This window comes from Eschrichtius robustus, chromosome 3, assembly GCF_028021215.1.
Source record: "Eschrichtius robustus isolate mEscRob2 chromosome 3, mEscRob2.pri, whole genome shotgun sequence".
NCBI classification, from domain to species: domain Eukaryota; kingdom Metazoa; phylum Chordata; class Mammalia; order Artiodactyla; family Eschrichtiidae; genus Eschrichtius; species Eschrichtius robustus.
The window spans coordinates 64,634,811-64,648,381 of record NC_090826.1 but is presented as its reverse complement, the minus strand read 5'-3'; the positions used below and the strand labels follow the sequence as shown (position 1 = coordinate 64,648,381).

The window sequence follows — 13,571 nt, the reverse complement described above, 5'->3', positions numbered from 1 at the left end:
GAAACATTCAGTCTAGTAAAACAGATAACTTTTAGGCAATAACCACAAAGAGAAAACTGGTCCTTCCTGCACCCATCACAGTAAAGCCTGAATGGATATCCTGGACTTCCATCCTTGTGAGGCTCTAATGAGGCAACCCAACACCTTCTGGGGTGGTGTCAGAGGAGTCCTAATGGAGATCAGGACTTTCACAGTTGCTCAGCTATAACAAGACTATACCCATAATTAAACAACATACAACAGCCAATGGATCGAAGAAGAAATTTAAAAAAATATCTTGAAACAAATGAAAATGGAATGACAACATAACTTATGGGATACAGCAAAAGTTGTTTTGAGATAAGTTTATAGTGATAGATGCCTACGTTAAGAAAAAAGAAAGAACTCAAATGAACAACCTAACTTTACACCTCAGGGAGCTAGAAATAAGAAGAACAAATTAAACCAAAGTTAGTAGAAGGAAGGAAATAAAGAAAGATCAGAGTGGAAATAAACAGAATAGAGACTAAAAAGACAACAGAAAAGATAAGCGAAACTGAGAGGTTTTTTTGTTTTTTTTGGAAAGATAAACAAAATAGACAAACCCTTTGTTAGACTTAAGAAAAGAGACAGGACCTAAGTAAGTAAAATTAGAAATGAAAATGGAGACATCAAAATTGATACCACACAAATACAGAGGATTATAAGAGACTGCTATGAACAATTATATGTTAACAGATTGGACAACTTAGAAGAAATGGATAAATTCCTAGAAACATACAACCTACTAAGACTGAATCATTAAGAAATAGAAAATTTTAACAGACTGATTACTAGTAGGGAGATTGAATCAGTAATCAAAAACCTCCCAACAAAGAAAAGTTTAGAACCAGATGGCTTTACTGGTGAATTCTACCAAACATTTAAAGAAGAATTAATACCAATTTTTCTCACACTTTTCAAAAAAATAGAAGCTAAGCAGACACTTCCAAACTCATTTTACAAGGTCAACATTACTCTGAAACCAAAACCAGTTGAGGACACTACAAGAAAAGAAAATTACAGACCAATATCCCTGATGAACATGGATGCAAAAACCCTCAACAAAATATTAGCAAACCAAGTTCACCAATACATTAAAAGGTCATACACCATGATGAAGTGGGATTTATTCCTGGGATAAAAATATCCCTAACAAATGTAAGCATAAAAATCTATAACAAAATATTAACAAAAACAACTTAGCAATATGTAAAAAGAAGTATATACCATGAGCAAGTGAGACTTATTCCAGGTATGCAAGGCTGGTTCAATATTTGAAAAATCAATTAATATAATTCACCATATCAAAAGACTAAATATATATATATATATCAAATATCATATCAATTCATGGAAAAAACCATTTGACAAAATTCAACATCCATTCATCGTTAAAAAACTCAGAAAAATAGGTGTAGCGGGATCTTCCTCTTCTCTATAAAGAACATCAAGATAAGACCTACAACCAACATTATGCTTAATGGTGAAAGACTGAATGTTTTCTCCCCAAGATTGGGAACAAAGTGAAGATACCTGTTCTCATTTCTCTTGTCAACATGCTGCTGGAAAGTCTAGCTAGTGCAATAAATTAAGAAAAGGAAATAAAAATCATACAGATGAGAAAAGAAGAAATAAAACTATTTGCAGATGAAATGATCACGTATGTGGAAAATACCACAGAATCTACCAAAAAAATCTCTTAGAAGTAAAAAGTGAGCTTAGCAAGGCTGCAGGGTTCCAGGTAAACAAACAAAAATCAATCATATTTCTATGTCCTAAAATTGAATACATGGTCACCAAAATTAAATATATAATGTCATTTATAATCACTCAAAAATGAAATACTTACGTGTAAATCTAACAAAATATGCACAGAACTTGATGGATAAAATATAGCCTTTTCAATAAATGTTACTTGGAACAATTGCACGCACACACACACACACACACACACAAATGAGCCTCAATGTAAGTTTCACAGCTTATACAAAAATTAACTCAAAATAGATCTTGGAGTTAAATGTAAAACTTAAAATTAAAAAACTTTTGGAAAATAAAACTGAAAGAAATCTTTGGGGTCTAGGACGAGGCAAAGACTTAGACGTGATACTAAAAGCACAGTCTTTAAAAAGAAAAAATGGTAAAGTGAACTTCATCAAATTAAAAAAATATATATATGCTCCATAAAAGACCCTGTTAAGTGAATGAAAAGATAAGCTCAGAGTTGGGGAAAGTATTTGGAAGTGAACATTTTTAAAATTATAATAGGTACTTCGAGTGGTGGAAATTTGTGTAAAGTTTTTGTTCTTGTCTATGCTTTTCTTCTTTTCTAAAAATTTTATAGTGTTTTATTATTATGGTTCTAAATTTTATTTTGTTATCTAATGTTGCTTGATTCAGGGGAATTTTTTTTTTTTTTGATTTGTGAATTGACTATAGTGTGTTCCCAAAGTGTTTACCAGTGATCCTTAGAAATACTGTTATAAAATAATAAAAAAATCTTCCTAGCTTTTGTGGGGAGTTTCACACAGATACTCACCATTTCATGTGACTAGTAAAGTGAATATATTACAGATGGAATAAAAAGGTGAAAACTGCATGTGTTTATTCTATTTGAAATAAATACTTGTGGGATTAGTATGATTTACATTTTTCAATTATGCTGAGAAAATCTGTGTCAAATTAAGAAATTCTGATTAAAAAAACAAATGGAATAGAAAAAGGTAGACTTTAGGGACTAGATATATATAAAAGAGATAAAAACATGGAAAAAATAAAGAAAAATTAAATAAGTACAAATGTATTGAGAATATCAAATTAATTGGAAATCTCTTTATGTAATTACATGAAGTCTGAATAGAACGTAGTTTTAGATTTTTTCTTAAAGTACTCTTCCTGTTGGAACACAAAGTACTCTCTTCCATCTGAGTCATTTTTACAAAAGTCTTTACTTTTCTTTTGAAATGCCTCATTATGCTTTATACCAGGGTTAACAGTAGCCCTATTTTCATTCCAGGGTTACAATAGCAAGTGGTAGCGTATAGATATTTCATTATTCTATCATCTGTTTTTTTGATTCTTATTTATTTATTTATTTATTTATTTTTGGCTGTGTTGGGTCTTCGTTGCTGTGCGAGGGCTTTCTCTAGTTGCGGCGAGCGGGGGCCACCCTTCATCGCAGTGCACGGGCCTCTCACTGTCGTGGCCTCTCCTGTTGCGGAGCACAGGCTCCAGACGTGCAGGCTCAGTAATTGTGGCTCACGGGCCCAGTTGCTCCACGGCATGTGGGATCTTCCCAGACCAGGGCTTGAACCCGTGTCGCCTGCATTGGCAGGCAGATTCTCAACCACTGCGCCACCAGGCCCTGCTTTGTTGATTTTTGATAGTATTTTGCCTAAGCATGTGTTGTCCTTTGTTAAGCTTTTACTACAATTCTTTAATTCCTTTTATTGGATTGAGAATATTAGTACTAATTATCTTTTATAGTTAATTTATTAATTTTTAAATTTTACATTATGTTAGTTTGGATAAATTGCTTAGTAAATTCCTCTACTAATTTTTTAAGTATCAAATAAGATATACAGAAGTCCTTAAACTGTTGACAGATAACATTGTTCGGATTCTTGAAATGTTTTAGCACCGTTCTAAGTGCTTTACAAATATTTTCTCACAAAAACCCAGTGAGGTTATCTCTATTTTACAGATGATGAATAGGGGACAGATGGGTTGCTTACCCTAGATCACATAGCTAGCAAGTGGTAGAACTGGAATTTAAACCCAGGCAGTTTTTCTCCAGAGTCATCACTCGCATAGTGGAGGAAATGCATTACTTTCCCTTAGAAAGAAGATACATCCATTTGTCCTCAGATATCAAATGGTTATGCCATTTGTTCAAGTTTGCAGTGATATCTTTATTGGCATTTTACCAGATAATTGTTTTAGGACATCATAAAACTTGAGTATTGTCTTGAGGTCACTTGTTTTCTGGCAGGGACACTAACTCCACCCACAGCTGATGATTATTCCGTTTATCTCTTTAAAGAGATGAATTATTCATACGTTGGTGGGAAGGAGGACTCTGCTGTAAACTGCAGTGTGAGCTTAATGGTTCTCTGCTGGTGAGAACTGCAGCATCTGACCAGGACCACTTAAACCTAGTCATCTAAATTCCTCCTGTATTCTTCTCCCTCATTCTTACTTATGCAATCAACCTCCCTGCTCTCAAACTACTGTAGGGGAGCAACAAGAATTTTCCCTCTACCCTTCTGAGTTCTTGGCTGAGACCTCTGTAATATAAGACAGATTACAAGAGAAAAACAAACAGAAGTTTACTAACATTTATACCTCATGTATACTGAGAAGATATCCAGGGAAAAAGGAGTAACTCCCCAAGGTGAGAATTCATGCTTAAATACCATCTAAATAAGGAAAGGAGAGGGAGGGTGTAGAACTCTTATGAGCGAGTAAATTATTTTTAAGAAAGATGAATGGGTCCTTAGAAGGATAGATGGGAGTTTGTGACAAAATTCATTTGGTTGTGGTGTCTTCTCCTAATTTCCTCCCCTTCTAATAACCTTCTAATTTCCTTTCTTGTGATAAGACTTCTTCCCTGGTTGTTGAAACTCCTGGGAGGGGAATTATGACAATTGAATGCCTTTTGGGGGATCTGTCTTTAGACAGATAAAGGAGGTTCAGAGAATGCCTCTCCCTGCATTTGCTGTTTTTCAACTGCCTATAGCTCAAAATAGTCAATATACTGAAGGAGCATATTTGAGGTGGAATATTTTGTTACCCTAAACACAAACATACACACACACACAAACACACACATGGACACACACACAAACACACACATGGACACACACACACCATGAGACCAAATGTGATGAACAAAAAACCCCCATAAAATTACAGGAAATCACATTTATACCAGAAACCAGTAAAGGATAACATTTAAATAAAAGATTATGCCATAGAGGTACTTTTATACATAATGAAGATTTTTTGATATAATGAGGATAAGACTGAATCAAAGGTAGGAACTAGCTCAGCCTGACTTTAAGCTGTTCTTCCTGATACGTAAGACAGAATGACAAGAACTAGAGGGGATTCTGCAAATCCCCCTATTTGTCAAGGGTAATAGTGGACCAGATGACAGATAGGATCTGTTGCTACAGATCACAGGATAAATTTCATGGAGAGGCCCTAATACAGGCAGGGTTACAATAGCAAACTATTATGTGGCAGGACTCATCTGTGATAGGGCAGAAAGGAGTTTCAGAAAGGAGCTTAGTCTCAGCCACATAACTTAACTGAAGTAGTTGACAAGCTAATAAAAAAACCTCAATATGAGAAAGCTAACCTTTGACAGAATGTCTTCACCAAATTGGGAAAAAATACCTGAAAATGATGAGAAAAAAATATAGGACATGGAGGTGAGTTCCAGTATGTCTAATATACATGAATAGGAATTATAGAAGAGAAAATAAAGCAAATTAAGGAGAAGCAATAATCAAAGAAATAATGAGAAAAAATATGGATCTGAGTATAGGACAAAATCTGTGAAAGAACTACATATATTTTCTTTAAAAATCTTTGAAGTTCACATCTCTTGTCATGGAAAAAAAAGCAAAATCAAAAATATTTGTACTTCAGAGGAGTTTTTTGAATATAAGAAATCAGACAGGCAGAGGTGTTGGCAAGTGTAGAGTATGTGAGGCAGAGTGAAAAGCATTTGCAAAGGCACAGAGGTAATGCTTGGTGCAGTCAAGTGACAACAAGTAATTTATTGTTCTTGGAGTTCAGAAAACATGTTTGGGCATGTCAGATGATGCTGGAGACAAAAACAGGATTAGTAGAATAAAGGGTGTTATGTGTGATACTAAAAAGATAGGACTGTATCTTGTAAGATTTGGGGGAAATATTTAAGGATTTTACATGAACTGATTTTCATTGTAGAAGAAAATCCTATATTCTTTAATTTTGGAGTGGAGGGAAATCGAATGTAGGGAAATTAGAGGAGAGTCTGTAGTTTGGGCCCTAGGTTGTAAGAGCTGTTTTAATAAATAGGTAGAGGGTATAGATTATAGGGAACAGATTGAAGAGAGACATATTTGATAGAATTTAGTGATTTATGGGATGGAAAGGGGAAGAGAGAAAGAGGAATGTGTGTTTATTTGGTTGACAAGGTGGAGAATAATTTTAATGACTGTAGATGTAATGTAGTATGAAGTATGGATTGGGGATGTTTTCAAATGGGGGAAATAATATTTCAGTTTTTGACATGTAAGTAGAGAAATGGAATTGGAAGTTCATTTTATACGTTTGTAATCTAAGAGGTAATTCTTGCCAGGAGATATAGCTATATAGGATAATCAGCATATGTGAGATAGTAAGATGTAGTAAGGAAGGTGATCGAACATTCGAGGAGACTTAGTAAAGAGAAGTGAAAAAGGAAGCAAACCTAAATTATACTATATTTAAATGGTTTGCAGAAGAAGAGGAACCAGGAAAACAGACTGAGAAATAAAAACCAAAAAGGTAGAAAAATTAGTATGTTACTACAGCCAAGTAAGAGTTAAGTTACAAAGAACAGATTGACATTGCCAGATCAAGCTTGGAGACCAAATATGACAGTACCAAATATGACAGTGTATAAGTGACTGTTACTTAGTGATTTAATAGTCAACTGATATTTGAATGCCAGTTATAGCCTAGATACCTTACTTAGTCATAGAGATATAGGATAAAAAAAAGAGTTGTTAAACTTGGTGAGTTTATGTTGCAGTGGGAAAGACAGACCAATAATTGCATTATAGCATAACCTTGTCAAATAAAAAAACAAATCAAGACTTAAGAAGAGAGTTTCTTCAAAAGGATTATTGCAAGGGAGGGAAAGGGGCTATTGCAATAGGCAAAGGGATGTTATTGCAATAGGGAGAATGCTCTGATCATTAAGGTCTGCAAACATCTTAAAGGTTAGGCAAAAAAGGGTTTTTCTTATATAGGAGGGAGTAAACAAGGCTAGAAAGAAATGATGTGGCTAAGTAGGATGAAGGGGAGTGGCATAATCTGACAACAGATCAGATAATATTTTACCCTGAGAGTAGTCTATTTCAAGATAGGCTGTTGAGGAAGAGTTGCATGCGGCTCAGGCTGAGGGTGGGGCAAAGTTCAAGGGACTAGGGGAAGGAGAGAATCTTAACCAAAATTTGGTTAACAAGCGTTTATTCCGACTGCTCAGTATAGACAAAGCAGTTAAACTAATCATTAATAGGCAAAGAATGTGAATTTAGAGAGTCTGTGTCAGGGCCTTGTCAAAGATGAACAAGAGGGACGTCCATGGGTACAATCTAAGTAATATGGTGGAAGCGTTCTTCTTTGTATAAAACCATTTCCTGAAGTAAAGGGATAAGGAGATTTCTTAACCTTCAGTGTTTTCCAGGATCACAGGGCTCAGAAAAAATTCATTGCCAAGTGTGACAAATAAGTTATAACACAGGATAATATTGTAGAAGGATATTAAACTCAGATCAATGTCAAGAAAGGCTTCTTGGAGGAAAGAACTGAGTCTCCAAAAGACTAAGACAGTGAGACAAGTAATTGAGAGGGGCAGTCAAGAAACTGGAATGGCATGCAAAAAGCATTGAGGTTTGATTATCAGGTAGTTTTCAGGAATGCAAGTGGTTGAATATTGCCAGAATGGAAGGTATTATATATAGGGTGAAGGAAGATGAGATTGAGAAGGTAAGAAGGGACTAGATCAAAGATTTTGTGTGCCAAGTCAAGAAATTTGTAATTGATCTTTCAATCATATACCAGCAAAAATGCCATATCATCATATCATATCATTGCATTTTGAAACGTTCATTCTAGCAACAGTGCATATTATGATTTGAAGGGAGTAGGGAGTATGGATTATTTCAGATATCAGGACATTTTTAGTAAGTTAGAGAAGTGATAAAGACATGCAATAAAGCAATGGTAGAGAACAGAAGAAAATGTAGAGATCGGATGTTTAGGATGTTGAATATATTGGATCTAGCAATATTTGGATATGAAGAAGTGAAAGAGAAAGAGAGCCTGGGATGGTTCTAGGGTTTCTGGGTTAGGTTCATATGGGCAATAGCACCATCCACTAAGAGCATGTGAGAAAGCAGGTTAGGAAGAAGATTCATGTTTGGGCAAGTTGAGTTTACAGGAATATCTTGTTTTATTGCACTTCACTTTATTGTGCTTCACGCATAATGCATTTATCACAAATTGAAGGTTTGTGGCAACCCTGCATGGAGCAAGTTTATAAGTGCCATTTTTTTTGACAGCATTTACTCACTTCATGTCTCTGTGTTACATTTTGGTAATTCTCACAATATTTCAAACGTTTTCATTATTATTATATTTGTTATGAGGATCTGTGATTAGTGATTTTTGATGTTTCTACCATAGAAAGATTACAAGTTGCTGAAGGTTCTGATGATGGTTAGCTTTATTAGCAATAAAGTATTTTTTAAATTAAGGCATGTGCATTGTTTTTTTAGACATAATGCTATTGCACACTTAATAGACTACATTATAGTGTAAACATAATTTTTATATGAACTGGGAAACCAAAAAATTCATGTGACTTGCTTTATTTCAATATTCCCTTTTCTGTGCTGGTCTGGAACTCAGTGTGCAGTATCTCCAAGGTAAGCCTGTAATTGGATAATCAGTTTGACCATATAGTTCTGTAGCTCCAGAGAGAGTTCCTGCTTAAAGTGAGAAATCTGAGAGACATCAGGACATAGGTGAATGTTGGAGCTGTGGATTTGGATGCAGTCATCTGGACAGTGTGTTCAGATTGAAAAAAGACAAACGGAGAAAATCCTTTCAGTGTGACATTAAGTAGGGTATGGATAGGTCTTTAAAAAGTCCGGAAGTAGGGCTTCTCTGGTGGCGCAGTGGTTGAGAATCTGCCTGCTAATGCAGGGGACACGGGTTCGAGCTCTGGTCTGGGAAGATCCCACATGCCGCGGAGCGGCTGGGCCCGTGAGCCACAACTGCTGAGCCTGCGCGTCTGGAGCCTGTGCTCCGCAGCGGGAGAGGCCGTGATGGTGAGAGGCCCGCGCACCGCGATGGGGAGTGGCCCCCGCTTGCCACAGGTAGAGACGGCCTTCGCCCAGAAACGGAGACCCAGCATAGCCAAAAATAAATAAATAAATTAAAAAAAAAAAAAAGTATGCATTTAAAAAAAAAAAAAAGGCCGGAAGTAAACATTAGTTATAGGAAAACCAACTGTGTGGTGTATAGAAGCCAAGGGAAGTATTTCAATGAGAAATGTCCAATGATAATTTTGCAAAAGTATTAGATAGGATGATAGGGATAGAAGTCAGTGGATTGAGATACAGGAAGAGAGAAGGTGGGACAGCAAATGTGGAATTCTGTTTCAAGGACTCTTAATAAAAGTTGATACAAAGGATGGAGGGTTGGGATGTGTATGATTATTTGTGTGTGTGCATTTTACAGATGGGTGAGACTACATCATATTTATAGGTGAGGGATAGAGACAGTAGCAGGGAAGTAATTGAAAACAGGGAGATTAAACTTAACCATGACGGAGGGCCAATCTTGGACAGGAAGCGAGATACTTCTCGTTTTAAGATTAAGTAGAAGTTGCTTCTATTCAGTTTAGATAGATAAGAGTTAAGTGGGAATATAGTTAAATTTGTAGGGAAGGGAGGAGTGTTAGTTGATAGAGTTCAGACTTGATAGTCCTATATTCTCTGTGAGAAGGAAGCAAGATGTTTAGGCAGTGCTAGGGAAAAGGCTTGAATATAGAGAATAGTACTGAAGGTTTACAGTAGCTCCTGTTGGAAACAGAAGCAAGCCAGGGCCAAGTAAAGGATTTGCTAATTAGCAATGAATGTTTGTAAGTATAAATCTGAAGTAGTACTAATCTACAAGCCTTTGTGATTTTTTTTTTTTAGCAGTTGATTAAGTGTATATGTAGTAAAGGTTTTTTGTTTTTTTTTTTTTAAACATGATGGGGTTGATAATTTTCAGAGTAGGTACCTTACAAAAAAATGTGTTAGGTTTTTAATGCATAATTCTTACATTCAAGACATAACTAGACTGGCTTTTTCTAACCAGTCAAATGATCAGTAGGATATAGGGAGTCTATGATCCCAAATAAAAAATTTGCCGGAACAGTAATCTTAGAGATAATTTCTTTAAAGGCAATATAGAATATCTTTCCCCAGGGGAATGTGCTGTCTTCCAGTAAAAGTGTGCAACATTCTAGTTAAGATGCCACGAAGTTTTGAACTACTGTAAGTTGTTTTATAAATCCATCATGTATCAGTTTCCTCTGCGATGATCCACAGAAATCTTTTAGAGTTTCATTGGATGTCTATTCATGCCATTATCTTTCAGAGATCAGCATGATTATGGGCAAAATTTTATAGCTATGATAGCAGATTGTGAGAAGAATCTAGAATGGAGAAAGTTATCCTCATTGATCTTGCATTTTTTTTGTAGAGAATTAAAATTATTTGGTGCTACTAATTCTTGGTCTTCTGATCTAATAAAAATAGATATGAAAATGTATCTATTATTTAACTGTTATGTGTATAGTCAGATACCCGTGAATGTTTTAATAGTTTATACCATCAGACTACCAAGTTAAAATATCTTTTGGAAATACTTTCATGAACTATAAATATTAAATATATTTTCTTTATACAGGGATCAACCTATGAGGATGAAATTGATAATATCAAATGTATTATTTCAAAAGTTAATGAAATTCTGGCTCATAACTCGCCAGTTTTGATTGTTCAAAGATGGATACGTGGTTTCTTAGTTAGGAAAAAAGTGAGGTATGTTTTATTTTCTTCGCTATTTGAATATTAAAAGATGATAAAATAATTGATAAAAAGACATTTCTCTAATATATGCTTTTTTGTATTCCCTATCAAAATGGTACTTTATAGACTATTTAGTTTCCTAATTTTTAGGAAAACACCACAGATTCTATAGTAATATAATATTGAGCATAATCAAAATTTGATTCTCTTATTTTTTCTTTTAAATTGACCATATAAATAACTAATCATTGAAGTTATTAATCATTGAGTAATTCTGACAGTTATTTTAAATTAAACTTAAAAACATTAGTGAAAAATATATATTACATTTCTCTCGTGTAATGGGATATAATAGAAATATAAGCCATATACAATATAACATAAGAGAAATATAAACCATATATATATATATATATATACACACATATATGTATATATATGAGGATTTTGCATTTTGTCTGAATATGAAGATAGTTTTGCCAAAACATCTGGTACCCCATCAGTCCACATTACCCTTTGATTAATGCTTTTTCCTCTCTCTTTGTTCCTTACATCCCTTTCCAGTAGCTGACATTTTACAAACAGAGGAAAACTTTTCCTATAAGAATCTCTCAACATTGTACTTGGGGAGATAAGATAGGATACTCTGTCATCAATTTATTTTAGTCATGACAAACATCAAACATATGAAAAAAGAAATGAACGTTCTCCTATAGTTTATTCTCAGATGCTAAATGGGAGAATTCATAAGATAGAAATAGAACATGGCCCTGAAGTATAGGTAGGCTTAAATAGATCTGGAGTTGGGAAATAGACATTCCCTGAGAAAGAAAGATTAGGACATTTCACTGAAATGATATTCAACATTCTGTGGTAAGGCAGAGAGGATGTTCTCATGTGTTAGCCTGCATGTGCTAAATCATAGATGGCAATAGCCCTGATTAAGAGAGATAGTATGAGAGAAAAAAATGAACATAATATAGTGCCTGCAACTTCTGAGGATGAGTGAGGTTCCATATACTTTTCAAACCAAGGTCAAAGTGTGAGAGAGTGGGTTTATCAGTGGGGGAAAAGTAAAGAGATTTGGAATAAAAGATGTGAAAAGAATCAGGCAATTGCTAACAGGCACATATTTATTTAAAATATTATTTCTATCTCATATGTTCCATTTAAATTAAGTATGCATTTTCTGTGAAATAAACATCTAATTAAAGGGATTTGTCTTTAGTTTATGCCCCTGGGACTGAGTTTTTCTCTCTTAGAATCAAATTACCTTTGATATTCATGTAACACGAGATAAAAACCTTGTACATGGAAACAATATCTGAAAATTCAGCATGCATGAAAAGAATTTGAATGAGCTTTGTGGGGAGAAATGTCAGTAGTAATAATATATCACAGTGGTTCGATACAGACTGACTTGAGTTCTTTTTCTCTTTAAAATGCTGTTCCATTAGGCACATTACTTAACTACTCTGGGCCTGAATATCCTCATATGTTAAATGGTAGAGAGCAGGGACTAATAGCAGTACTTAGTTCGCTGCTTGCTTATGAGAATTGAGATCATGAATATAAAGCACATAGCATCTGGCAAATGTGGATATTACATTCTTATTAGCTGCTCTTTTAAAAATATTATTATTGTTGTTCTTCTACCTTATGCTCTCTGCATTATACGATTTTGTGGGAAACTTACTCTTTCCTTGGATTTCTTGCTCCCTTCCAATTACATTTACCACAGCATGCACAGAGCAATCTTTCAAAATTATAAACCTAATCTTATTCACCAACTTAAAATCCTCCAGTTGCTCTCAATTTGCTTAGGGCAAACTATTGTGATATTTGCCCCTGCAATGTTTATCACATACTTTCATTATCAACACTTACAATACTGTATTGAAGTTGTCTGCATAATTATCAATATCTCCAAATGTACTACATACTCTGTATCTATAGTATATAACAGAGTGCTTGACACATGTTAGATGCTCAAAAAATATTTGCTGAATTGATGAATATATTAATAAATAGAGAGACTGTGGAAGCTAGAATCAGAAAAATATTTCTGGATTCATCTGTGGAAAAGCAAAAACAGAAACAACTGAGAAACATGCAAAGCTGCCCTGAGAGGTGCCTGTGGATTCCGCCAATCTAAAGGTCCCAGTTATTAGTCCTCTCATATGTCTATTTCTAGCCATGAGAAGTGTCTCCCTAGGTGCAAATATTTTGTACTCTGCTTGAAATTTGTTCACTTAAACTGGTTGAAATTTTATATACATCCTTGAAGTACTGTCTAAATTTAGAAAATTATTATGATTAATGCTGTTATCATTTTTTTAACATCTTTATTGGAGTATAATTGCTTTAAAATGTTGTGTTAGCTTCTGCTATATCACAAAGTGAATCAGCTATATGTATATGGGGATATATGTATACATAATGCTATATCTTTTGAAGTGGTATTATTCTAACATAAATGATATGGTACAAGGGAGGTATACTTTTATTCTTAGAATGAAATATTGTGATCAGATTGGCAGCCTCCAAAACCTAAGTAAGGGTAACTACATTGAGGTCACAAGGAGGATTATTAGTTGGGTCAATGGGATGTAAAAAGGTAAAAGAATGGAAACAAACATTTATTGAATGTGTGGTATATGCAAAGTACCATGTTAGGTATTTTAATCCACTTTATATCATTTAATA

At 34.5% G+C, this 13,571-nt stretch overlaps 1 protein-coding gene across 1 annotated transcript in view; it reads left to right on the top strand.

Annotated features, from left to right (window-relative positions):
* LRRIQ3 (leucine rich repeats and IQ motif containing 3) overlaps positions 1-13,571 on the top strand; it is a 218,848-nt gene that overhangs the window by 46,658 nt on the left and 158,619 nt on the right. Inside the window, exon 4 of the mRNA XM_068538019.1 lies at positions 10,744-10,877. Within this exon, the coding sequence (XP_068394120.1) occupies positions 10,744-10,877 (134 nt within the window). The remainder of the gene's footprint in view (positions 1-10,743; positions 10,878-13,571) is intronic.